Source organism: Oncorhynchus masou, chromosome 6 (assembly GCF_036934945.1).
Source record: "Oncorhynchus masou masou isolate Uvic2021 chromosome 6, UVic_Omas_1.1, whole genome shotgun sequence".
In the NCBI taxonomy this organism is placed as follows: Eukaryota; Metazoa; Chordata; class Actinopteri; order Salmoniformes; family Salmonidae; genus Oncorhynchus; species Oncorhynchus masou.
The window spans coordinates 79,501,521-79,514,357 of NC_088217.1; the positions used below are offsets into that span (position 1 = coordinate 79,501,521).

Below are 12,837 nucleotides of genomic sequence, written 5' to 3' on the forward strand. Positions count from 1 at the left end.
CTGGAGAGGGAATGAATTGTGGTAGATCAATGTAAGACATTCAGCCACCGGGGCCCGCTGAGTGCATTGGTACTGTCTAGCTAAAGACACTGGACTGACGAGGGACTGCAAAATGGAGATGACCCAGAAAAGATCATTCAAATCTGACAATCGTTGACACAGAAGATGCATACAACAATGTCTTGATTTAAACAAGTGAAAAATCTATGACATGCCTTGTTGTAAGACAGTTTGATGGATGAGTCAACCTACACCTGTGTACTTCAAAGCCACCTGAGTGTCAGACACAGCGTTCATCTGGACGACGTTGCTGACTGCTACTGCTTCTTCTCCTCAGAGCCTGGTCAGACTCCTCACATCACTCTGAGCAGGGCCAAGTGGCTCAGCACCTCTAGTCTCTTACAGGCCAAAAGGAGAGGTAGTGTGACAACATGCCTGGGAGAAACACGCTGCTGCACTGTATGGTTGGCCTGGACCCTGCTCTGCTTCTTCCACATACAGAATGCCTACTGATTTGGGTTGTTTGTTTGCTGGAAGGGCAAACTGTGTGTCTCTCTCTGTAGCATGTGTTATCGTGTTGGTTGCTGTGTGTCTGTGTTTCTGACGGATCACAATGCATTGATCTAGGTCTCACTGGATGCTAAGACTCCACGTCTGTTCTTCTTGGTTATTCAATCATGTTCTTTGGGTTCTAATCTGGTTCTTGTGGTTCTGTTTGAGGATGTACAGTGTACTCTGTCAATGGATGTGTTTGCATCAAGTTCTCACCACACACGTCACCTATCACTGTACATATCACCTTGTCTTGTGAATGATTGTGTTAGTGTCCACTCTTCCTTTCCTCTTGAGTTTCACTCCCTTTCTCTAGTTTGACAAACTATCCTCCATGTTGGGATCAAACATTCCATGACAATAACATTCTCTAAATTGCAGTCTATCTTGGATGTGTCTTGGAATTTTTGGTGCCACTGCTAAATCTTAATCTAGATATCAAATCGAGTTTGCTGAATTCTATTACTCTCCTTCTCTTTTTCCTACTCTCCTTCTCTCTTTCCTACTCTCCTTCTCTCTTTCCTACTCTCCTTCTCTCTTTCCTACTCTCCTTCTCTCTTTCCTACTCTCCTTCTCTCTTTCCTACTCTCCTTCTCTCTTTCCTACTCTCCTTCTCTCTTTCCTACTCTCCTTCTCTCTTTCCCTCCTCCCCCTAGGTTGGAACAAGGCCTCTTTCTCCATGGACGTGCCAGAAGTGCAGGATGGGTACTCCAGCGCCGAGGACCCCATGAACTCTGACCCTGAGGATGAGGGAGGCAGGAAGCTGGTGAGTCATGGTCGCCAACATGTCTACAACATGTTATGAAAGTTACTTGTTATTCCCTAGCAACACACATAGTAACATGACACACTGGATGCAAACATATGAACTTTGCCCTTTACCCTGTGACCCAAGGCTGTCGGCGACAGGTTCACAGTGGTGGCGGACTATGAGAAGGAGAAAGGAGGGCCTCAGGACCTGTCAGTAAAGAGTGGAGACATGGTGCAGCTCATTAAAGAGGGAGATGACGGACAGTGGTTTGTTAGAAACTTGGGGAGCAACAAAGATGGCTGGGTAGCAGCAGCCAACCTTCTCACCCTCATCACAGAGTTCAAGTCCTCGCAGTCCCTCTGCAGCTCAGGTACACTGGCTCCATCTGTCTGTCTGCCTCTTTCTCTTCAGTCTCTCTCTCTCGGTTTGTGCAAGAGGGAACTGTATCTTGCTACCCAAATAGCTATTTTGAAAAGTGACAGGAGTGTGTCTGTATTTTAGTTTGTTTTAGAAGTATCTGTGGACTCTAATGGAAACTAACTTGTGTGTGTTTTGTTGTGTTACAGAGGGCAGTGTAACTGGCAACCTCAGCACCTCCTCCAGCTGCAGTGAAACCTACACAAGTTTCTCTGACATCAAGCCCTAAAGTCCCGCCCCTCTAAGCCCTGAGACACAGCTATAGCGCCACCCAGTGGTTGGCTGTTCAAACGACACGTGCACTTTTCCTCTCTACTACTGTTCAAATCAAATTGTATTTATCACATGCGCTGAATACAACTGGTGTAGCCTTTACAGTGAAATGCTTGCACACTTTAGTTTTCATTACAGTCCATAGATACTTCACTCTCATACTGAAGTGGAGGCTGCCTGGAATGTAGCAGAAAGCAGTCGAATAGCTGCTTATCTGTAATGAAGGACTGCTTTCCTTTGAACATACTCTACTCTCAGGGATAAGAGGTAGTGTCCTAGCATTTTACTGTGATTGAGGGCTAGCACACATTGAGAACAGGAAGTTCAGGCCTCTCCCCTACCTGTTTGACAGAGATGAACAAGGAAGGACACACCCGCTCCATTCACACACACAGGCAGGCTTTGTTAGCCTAGCGCGGTCCCGCTCCTCCCACTCCAACAAGGTGACAGTGATATGGAGCCAGGAGCTCCTCTACTGAACTCAACACTTCAACAGACAAACAAACAGACGCCTCAGTCTCTCTCCTGTGGACTCTGGTAACCAGTTGTGTCATAATGTTTCTCTGTGTCAGGCAGTCAACCTCCTCAGTATGTCCTCAGTCCTCTCCTGAGTGACTTTAAAAATAGATGATGGATTTATATTTCATATGTTTCTACTGGATCCGCCAAGACAAACTAAACTGTAAAAGTGTCGAGACAATCACATTCTAGCAAGAATGCAAAATTAGAATGGAATTGTCATTAATTACTTTTTGAGTTTGGTCAACTGTGTATATCTATGGCTTTGTCCAGAGGCCCTCCAGTACATTTCCAGTCCCTCTCCCTCCCTGTTTCTCCTTCCTCAACCTGTGCTGTCTGGGCTATTAGTGAACTCTTGGCTTTGTTCCCAGTGATCTGAGAGAGCTGGGCTTTAAACTACCAGGTGTTCCTTTAGGCAGGGGCAATATTACAGGACCATCAGATATCATAGATACTTCAACAATAACAGTGCTCAGGATGTTCTTCTGAATCATTTTCTCTTGGCTCAAAGTGAAATCCTATACACTACACAGAAATCCCCTGAGGATTGAGATTCCCATAAAAAGATTCATGTCAGGTCAATTGGTGTTGAAATAACTGTGTACTGTACCAGATAGTATAAACTTAAAAGGAAATATTTGTATGCATTAATCAACGTGTATCAAGTTAATTTATTTGAGAAAGATGTGTACAGATATTATTATCCTATACCTCGTATTTTTCATTTAATGTGTATGTTGTGTATGAAGACCATGGATATGTTTTTGTGGGTCTAAGTATATCAAAGATATTTTATTAATTGGTTGGCAGAGCATGTTTCCATGGTAATTTCTCAACTCCTGAGACGACATATATTAATAGAAATGTCATCCTTTTGCTCATTTGAGAATGCAGTCTGTACACTGAAAACCGAAGATGGAATATAAATAGACGTCGTGTGCTGAAACAATGATGGTTGTCTCAAATTTCAGCACGCGCAATAGGTTAGGTTTTAAAATGTTTCGGTTATAACCCTTTTAGTTATAACAGTTTTTATAACTTATTGTTCTACTGTATATCTTTTTCTATTTGCACCCAGTGAGATTACAATGTTGTTCCTGTGTGTCACATTGTTATGCAGCACATTGCCGCATTATTTTGTTCTTTATTTTCCTACGGTAACAAGTATTGATACAGATGTTATATAATTAATGATATGCATTCATATCTGTGTATATGTGTAAATATGTATCTCTGAGGTGTATTATTAAAGCCGCTGAATAAAGACAAACATCCTTTGCTTTAATCCAATGACTGTTTGATTTACTCATTATAAAACCATCAGATATCATTAAATGATGTCGTCAATCATTGCTCAATGTGTGGTCGTTAGTTTGTTTTAAATCATTTAACGTTGCAGCTGCTGTCTTATTTTAATGTCGAGTTTCACTCTCACAGCCGAGACATGTTTGAAAATCTATACATTTGAAATTGTTTCATATTTTCAATCTTTTTGTGATTTTGACATAACACAAAATAAAAACAGTACAGTATATGAATAAACACCACGCACAACTCAAGTTAGGCTTCTACCAAAAAATATTTTATGAAATATTTAATTGAGTGTATATTACTAGAAAATATTATTATTCACCTCTATTTGCTCAGCTCTAGAAGCGTGATTTCCAGCGTTCACGGAGGTTTGGTGAATACTGTTTTGTGAGCTGTAACTGATAGACCTACAGTAGGGCCATCTTGTTTCACCGGTTTATTATGGGTCAAATTGACTTTTTCCCATTTATAAATCATTTGTACGCAAAAAAAACACAGACATAATCAAAACATTGTTCGAGCATGTTTTTCTAGAGCATAGCTGCTATTATCCATGAAATCTAAAAAACAATTGTGATCCGGATATGAAAATCCCTCAACGTCACAGGGGAAAGGACCAATGGGCTGGTAGATAAATATTCAGTGTGCGCCGCCTATCCCGGGACTGTGGCTCATATCGAATCAGACCAAATGGAATTCTGCACTGCCTTCTTAAAAGATTCCGTACATATTAATTCGCACATACACATATTCCTCTGACGTTTTGCCCAGCACACACCGCTGGCGTGACCAGAAAAAGCTGCTCGGTTACATTGAGAATCGAGACAGCAGTAAAGACATCCGAGAGAAAAAAATACTAAATAGACTCTTGCACCGTAAGTATCCGTAATTTATTAGATCATTACGAGATAGCTAGCAAGGTAAAGTTAGGCAATTTTACCCCACGATTATTGTTCAAATGTTTCAAATTGATGTTGCCCTTAACATTGTATTCAATCGATTCAAGTTTGAAACAATCTTGCTACTTTAATTAAATGCAGCCATTGCCCATCTGTTTAGCTGTTTCTCTGTAAAACCATTAGCTGCTAAAACGGTCCGTTTTATGCATGTGACATCCATTCTGTTAAAGGGAGTTTAAAAGCCCAAACGGGTGTATCCCATAGTTGACATATTCGCACATGTCTTATTTGTTTTATTTCTGCGTGTCTACATTAATCTACATGTCCTGTGACGCCTTCATCCGGGAACGCTTTTCCCTAAACATGTTTTATGGTCCTTTAACTCAGGACAAGTAGAGTGCGTAAGCGTAATGTCACGCATCGAATGTGTCAAGTCTGGCTTTGTTTGTACAGGGTTTGTTTTGCTTTAGCGCTAGCAGAGCTTTGCTTTCCGTTCAGTAGGATAGGAACACCAATGAACAGTGAAGACAGAGAGAGGCCGTCGCATAGGCTGCTATTCTGTCTCGCCAGCTGTCATTCTCTATTAGGCCTACAGTAACAACTTCATCGAAATGTTCTTCTTATAAATAATTACTTAATTTAAAGACATTGGACCTTGACCTACCATGTTACATTTGTAGTTTGGCTCCTTGTTTTGTTATTATTCATTAATTTATGTATTTATCCAGCCAGACGAGTTTGGTGTTCTCCAGCTTTAATGCATAATTATTTGTGCCTTCATATTTTTAAATCAGACAGTCCGTGTCATTAGACAGGATGTGTGATGTAAATGTATGTTTTGAAAGTGTCAGATTGGCTACCAACATTCACAATCTTAGACCAGGCATAAACAACTGTCACCCAGACTGCACCTCACATAGGTTAGATTGTGTCTCACCATTTTTTAAAGAGTACCCTATAACATGTCTGACAAGCTGCATAGGCTTATGTCATCAGTGATGTAGTCAGTGCAGGGACTGTCATGATGCTCAGTACCACTTTAGGTAACTCTAGGCCTTATGGGAGTTTTATTTCAGCGGCAGCGCCATGTACTGTGTGTTGGCTCTAACCACAGATCTAGGACCAGCTTACCCTACCCTCAATCATAGCCTTCACCATTAGGGGTTGGAAAATATCTGACCCGATCTGTGGTTAGGGGTGGTTATCTGTGGTTAGGGGTGGTTATCTGTGGTTAGGGGTGGTTATCTGTGGTTAGGGGTGATTAGAGGCCAGAATGATGATGGTGGGTTGATGATAAAGATAACAGGCAAAATGGCTGCAGAACATCTCCTGAAATAGAACAACCCATTGGAGTGTTCTATCAGTCTGTTTTGTCTGGGTTCCGTTTGCATTCAGTCTGAGAGTTCTGAGTTGTTCCGTCTGTATTCTTTCTGCCTTGCGTCTGTGATGAGGTTGTGTGTGTTTGTTCATGGAGCTCTGGGACTGGACTCCATCTTGACTGATGGAGATGGAATCATGTCAGGCCCTGTGAAGGGCAGGACCTCTCCTCTCTCCTGCATCAGTTTCTCTCCTACTACCGTAACCATTCTCATGATTTATAAATGACTCCCTATAGCTTGTTTAGCAAAAAAATTGATGCATTCGCAACCATGGAGCAAAACAGGCGGGGTTGACTTTGAATCAATGGATTGTTGACATGTAAACTTATATTTTTATTGTCACATGCATAGTAAACAACAGGTGTAGACTAACAGTGAAATGCTTACGGGGCCTTCCCAACAATGCAGAATAGAAACAATTGTGACACAAGGAATAAATGAGCAATGATGGCTTGGCTATATACATGGGGTACCAGTACCGAGCCGATGTGCAGGGGTACGAGGGATTCGAGGTAGATATGTACTTATAGGTAGGGGTAAAGTGACTTGTTAACAGGATAGATGATATGTGATGAGTGTGTGTGTGTGTGTGTGTGGCGACGGTGTGCCTGTGAGTGTGTATGTGTTGGAGTGTCTGTGTGGGTAGAGTCCAGCTTGTATGCATAGAGTCAAAAAGAGTGTGCATTATTTTTGTGACATTGTCAGCTAACCTATCTGGCTGTAGATCAACTATTTTCCATTTTCACATCTAATCAACCAATGCTAGATATTTGGTGAGATGAGGTTAATGTAATATGCTATGTAATACCAGGGTATTGTTAGATGAGGTTAATGTAATATGCTATGTAATACCAGGGTGTCGGTTAGATGAGGTTAAAGTAATATGCTATGTAATACCAGGGTATTGTTAGATGAGGATAATGTAATATGCTATGTAATACCAGGGTGTCGGTTAGTTTATTTAATATGACTATTGTAATACCAGGGTGTCGGTTAGCTCATTAATATGCCTATTGTAATACCAGGGTGTCGGTTAGATGAGGTTAGTTTATTTAATATGTCTATTGTAATACCAGGGTGTCGGTTAGATGAGGTAAGTTTATTTAATTGTAATACCAGGGTGTCGGTTAGATGAGGTAAGTTTATTTAATTGTAATACCAGGGTGTCGGTTAGATGAGGTTAGTTTATTTAATATGATAATACCAGGTTAGTTTATTAATATGCCTATTGTAATACCAGGGTGTCGGTTAGATGAGGTTAGTTTATTTAATATGCCTATTGTAATACCAGGGTGTCGGTTAGATGAGGTAGGTTAGTTTATTTAATATGCCTATTGTAATACCAGGGTGTCGGTTAGGTTAGTTTATTAATATGCCTAGGTGTCGGTTAGATGAGGTTAGTTTAATATGCCTATTGGGTGTCGGTTAGATGAGGTTAGTTTATTTAATATGCCTATTGTAATACCAGGGTGTCGGTTAGATGAGTTAGTTTATTTAATATGCCTATTGTAATTCGGTTAGATTAGTTTATATTGTAATACCCTATTGTATGCCTATTGTAATACCAGGGTGTCGGTTAGATGAGGTTAGTTTATTTATATGCCTATTGTAATACCAGGGTGTCGGTTAGATAGGTTGTTTATTTAATACCAATACCAGGGGTGTCGGTTAGATGAGTTAGATGAGGTTAGTTTATTTAATATGCCTATTGTAATACCAGGTTTATTTAATATGCCTATTGTCAGGTTAGTTTATTTAATATGCCTATTGGTTAGATGAGGTTAGTTTATTTAATATGCCTATTGTAGTTTATTTAATACCAGGGTGTCGGTTAGATGAGGTTAGTTTATTTATATGCCTATTGTAATACCAGGGTGTCGGTTAGATGAGGTTAGTTTATTTAGATTGTAATACCAGGGTGTCGGTTAGATTTATTTATTTAATATGCCTATTGTAATACCAGGGTGTCGGTTAGGTTAGTTTATTAATATGCCTATTGTAATACCAGGGTGTCAGTTAGATGAGGTTAGTTTATTTAATATGCCTATTGTAATACCAGGGTGTCGGTTAGATTAGGTTAGTTTATTTAATATGCCTATTGTAGTACCAGGGTGTCGGTTAGTTTATTTAATATGTAATACCAAGGTGGTTAGTTTTTATTTAATATGCCTATTGTAATACGGTTAGATGAGGTTAGTTTATTTATTTGTAATACCATGGTGTCGGTTAGATGAGGTTAGTTTATTAATATGCCTATTGTAATGCCAGGGTGTCGGTTAGATGAGGTTAGTTTATTTAATATGCCTATTGTATTGTTTATTAATACCTATTGGGTGTTTATTAATATCTATTGTAATACAGATGAGGTTAGTTTATTAATATGCCTATTGTAATACCAGGGTGTCGGTTAGATGAGGTTAGTTTATTTAATATGCCTATTGTAATACCAGGGTGTCGGTTAGATGAGGTTAGTTTATTTAATATGCCTATTGTAATACCAGGGTGTCGGTTAGATGAGGTTAGTTTATTTAATATGCCTATTGTAATACCAGGTAATACCAGGTCGGTTGATCGGTTAGATGAGGTTAGTTTATTTAATATGCCTATTGTAATACCGGTTAGAAGGTGTCAGGGTGGTTAGATGAGGTTAGTTTATTTAATTGTAATATGCCTATTGTAAGGGTGTCGGTTAGATGAGTTAGTTATTTTGTATTTATCGGTTAGATGAGGTTAGTTTATTTAATATGCCTATTGTAATACCAGGGTGTCGGTTAGATGAGGTTAGTTTATTAATATGCCTATTGTAATACCAGGGTGTCGGTTAGATGAGGTTAGTTTATTTAATATGCCTATTGTAATACCAGGGTGTCGGTTAGATGAGGTTAGTTTATTAATATGCCTATTGTAATATTGTCGGTTAAGGTTAGTTTATTAATATGCCTATTGTAATACAGGGTGTCGGTTAGATGAGGTTAGTTTATTTAATATGCCTATTGTAATACCAGGGTGTCGGTTAGATGAGGTTAGTTTATTTAATTGTAATACCAGGGTGTCAGTTAGATGAGGTAAGTTTATTTAATTGTAATACCAGGGTGTCGGTTAGATGAGGTTAGTTTATTTAATATGCCTATTGTAATACCAGGGTGTCGGTTAGATGAGGTTAGTTTATTTATATGCCTATTGTAATATGTCGGTTAGATGAGGTTAGTTTATTTAATTGTAACAGGGTGTCGGTTAGATGAGTTTTTAATATGCCTATTGTAATACCGGTTAGATGAGGTTAGTTTATTAATATATTGTAATACCAGGGTGTCGGTTAGATGAGGTTAGTTTATTAATATGCCTATTGTAATACCAAGGTGTCGGTTAGATGAGGTTAGTAATACCAGGGTGTCGGTTAGATAAAGTTAGTTTATTTAATATGCCTATTGTAATACCAGGGTGTCGGTTAGATGAGGGTAGTTTATTTAATATGACTATTGTAATACCAGGGTATCGGTTAGATGAGGTTAGTTTATTTAATATGCCTATTGTAATACCAGGGTGTCGGTTAGATGAGGTTAGTTTATTTAATATGCCTATTGTAATACCAGTGTGTCGGTTAGATGAGGTTAGTTTATTTATTTGTAATACCAGGGTGTCGGTTAGATGAGGTTAGTTTATTAATATGCCTATTGTAATACCAGGGTGTCGGTTAGATAAAGTTAGTTTATTTAATATGCCTATTGTAATACCAGGGTGTCGGTTAGATGAGGTTAGTTTATTTGTAATACCAGGGTGTCGGTTAGATGAGGTTAGTTTATTTATGCTATTACCAGTACGCCTATTGTAATACCAGGGTGTCGGTTAGATGAGGTTAGTTTATTTAATATGCCTATTTTAATACCAGGGTGTCGGTTACATGAGGTTAGTTTATTTGGTACGCCTATTGTAATACCAGGGTGTCGGTTAGATGAGGTTAGTTTATTTAATATGCCTATTTTAATACCAGGGTGTCGGTTCGATGAGGTTAGTTTATTTAATATGCCTATTGTAATACCAGGGTGTCGGTTGGATGAGTTTAGTTTATTTAATATGCCTATTGTAATACCAGGGTGTCGGTTAGATGAGGTTAGTTTATTTAATATGCCTATTGTAATACCAGGGTGTCGGTTAGATGAGGTAAGTTTATTTAATTGTAATTCCAGGGTGTCGGTTAGATGAGGTTAGTTTATTTATTTGTAATACCAGGGTGTCGGTTAGATGAGGTTAGTTTATTAATATGCCTATTGTAATACCAGGGTGTCGGTTAGATGAGGTTAGTTTATTTAATATGCCTATTGTAATACCAAGGTGTCGGTTAGATGAGGTTAGTTTATTAATATGCCTATTGTAATACCAGGGTGTCGGTTAGATGAGGTAAGTTTATTTAATTGTAATACCAGGGTGTCGGTTAGATGAGGTTTGTTTAATATGCCTATTGTTGTAAGGGTTTTCCTCTGGTGAAGGAGAAGCGGACCAAAATGCAGCGTGGTGGTTATTCATGTTCTTTAATAAAAGGAACTAGACATGAAATAACTAACAAAACAATAAATGTGCGAAAACCTAAACAGTCCTATCTGGTGCAGACACAGAGACAGGAACAATCACCCACAAACACACAGTGAAACCCAGGCTACCTAAATATGGTTCCCAATCAGAGACAATGACTAACGCCTGCCTCTGATTGAGAACCATATCAGGCCAGACATAGAAATAGACAAACAAGACATCCAACATAGAATGCCCACTCAGATCACACCCTGACCAACCAAAACATAGAGACATACAAAGCAAACTATGGTCAGGGTGTGACAATTGTAATACCAGGGTGTTGGTTAGATGAGGTTAGTTTATTTGTGACAATTGTAATACCAGGGTGTTGGTTAGATGAGGTTAGTTTATTTAATATGCCTATTTTAATACCAGGGTGTCGGTTAGATGAGGTAAGTTTATTTAATTGTAATACCAGGGTGTCGGTTAGATGAGGTTTGTTTATTTAATATGCCTATTGTAATACCAAGGTGTCGGTTAGATGAGGTAAGTTTATTTAATTGTAATACCAGGGTGTCAGTTAGATGAGGTTAGTTTATTTAATTGTAATACCAGGGTGTCAGTTAGATGAGGTTAGTTTATTTAATTGGTGTCAGTTAGATGAGGTTAGATGAGGTTATTTAATTGTAATACCAGGGTGTCAGTTAGATGAGGTTAGTTTATTTAATTGTAATACCAGGGTGTCGGTTAGATGAGGTTAGTTTATTTAATTGTAATACCAGGGTGTCAGTTAGATGAGGTTAGTTTATTTAATTGTAATACCAGGGTGTCGGTTAGATGAGGTTAGTTTATTTAATTGTAATACCAGGGTGTCAGTTAGATGAGGTTAGTTTATTTAATTGTAATACCAGGGTGTCAGTTAGATGAGGTTAGTTTATTTAATTGTAATACCAGGGTGTCGGTTAGCGCTGGGCGATATTGGCAAAAATCCATATCAATCTAAATTCATTGAATTATCACGATAACAATACATTTAACGATACGTTTATAGCATTTAATGTGTACCACAGTTATTATTTTTCATTACCCTTAAAACTACTACAACTACTTTGAATGTTGTAGCTATCATTTGTCCTATAAACAATAACCCATATTAACAAACTTATGTAATTTCATAATTCCCATTTCTCTAGTAGCACCCTATAGGTTATTTATGTAATGACCGATATCAGCAAAATGTTCACGATAAGTGGTCAGTGTGGATCATTTTCAGTTTATCGTCCCAGCTCTAGTGTCAGTACAGGACAACAACCTTGCTGTTCTAGGCCCATGACAAGAAATACAACCACTCCCTTTAGGAAAGGCTAAAAGCATTCCTCCTTATTTTTACAAATGTATTTATTTAACCTTTATTTAGCTAGGCGAGTCAGTTTAGAACAAATTCTTATTTACAATGACGGCCTACCAAAAGGCCTCCTGCGGGCACAGGGGCTGGAATTAAAAATAAATCAAATATAAATATAGGACAAAACACACATCCAGGGAAAATCAGTTTATTTGTAAACTATTACATACTGTAGGCCCCTAGTCTGTTACTTGATGTCCAATAATGAACCCAAGTCTGTGAATTGTGTTCAACTGGGCCTAGGCTACATCCAGGCCCCTTGGTTTCATCCAATCGCTCCTCATATCCGTAGGCTTCGTGGTATGTTTATGAAGTAGGCAAGCAGCCTTTTATTTCCTGGTTGAGCATGTTGTGGCGTGTCTGAATCAGGATTATCCCTTCCATTATGGCTTCGTGGTATGTTTATAAAGTAGGCTAGCAGCCTTTTATTTCCTGGTTGAGCATGTTGTGGCGTGTCTGAATCAGGATTATCCCTTCCATTATGGCTTCGTGGTATGTTTATGAAGTAGGCTAGCAGCCTTTTATTTCTTTTATTTCCTGGTTGAGCATGTTGTGGCGTGTCTGAATCAGGATTATCCCTTCCATTATGGCTTCGTGGTATGTTTATGAAGTAGGCTAGCAGCCTTTTATTTCCTGGTTGAGCATGTTGTGGCGTGTCTGAATCAGGATTATCCCTTCCATTATGGCTTCGTGGTATGTTTATGAAGTAGGCTAGCAGCCTTTTATTTCCTGGTTGAGCATGTTGTGGCGTGTCTGAATCAGGATTATCCCTTCCATTATGGCTTCGTGGTATGTTTATGAAGTAGGCTAGCAGCCTTT

General features: G+C 38.9%; 1 protein-coding gene across 5 annotated transcripts in view; it reads left to right on the forward strand.

The window, feature by feature from the left end:
• Positions 1–3,797, forward strand: part of LOC135542731 (guanine nucleotide exchange factor DBS-like) — an 80,136-nt gene extending 76,339 nt beyond the window's left edge. For 3 of the 5 annotated variants that reach the window (XM_064969881.1, XM_064969885.1, XM_064969882.1), the window contains 3 exons: positions 1,209–1,318; positions 1,448–1,673; positions 1,870–3,797. In XM_064969881.1, coding sequence (XP_064825953.1) covers positions 1,209–1,318; positions 1,448–1,673; positions 1,870–1,949 — 416 coding nt within the window. In that variant the 3' untranslated portion in view covers positions 1,950–3,797. Of the gene's footprint in view, positions 1–337; positions 419–1,208; positions 1,319–1,447; positions 1,674–1,869 lie in introns of all 5 variants that reach the window. The other 2 variants (XM_064969880.1, XM_064969884.1) reach the window with 1 other exon arrangement.
• The last annotated feature ends 9,040 nt before the right edge of the window (positions 3,798–12,837 follow it).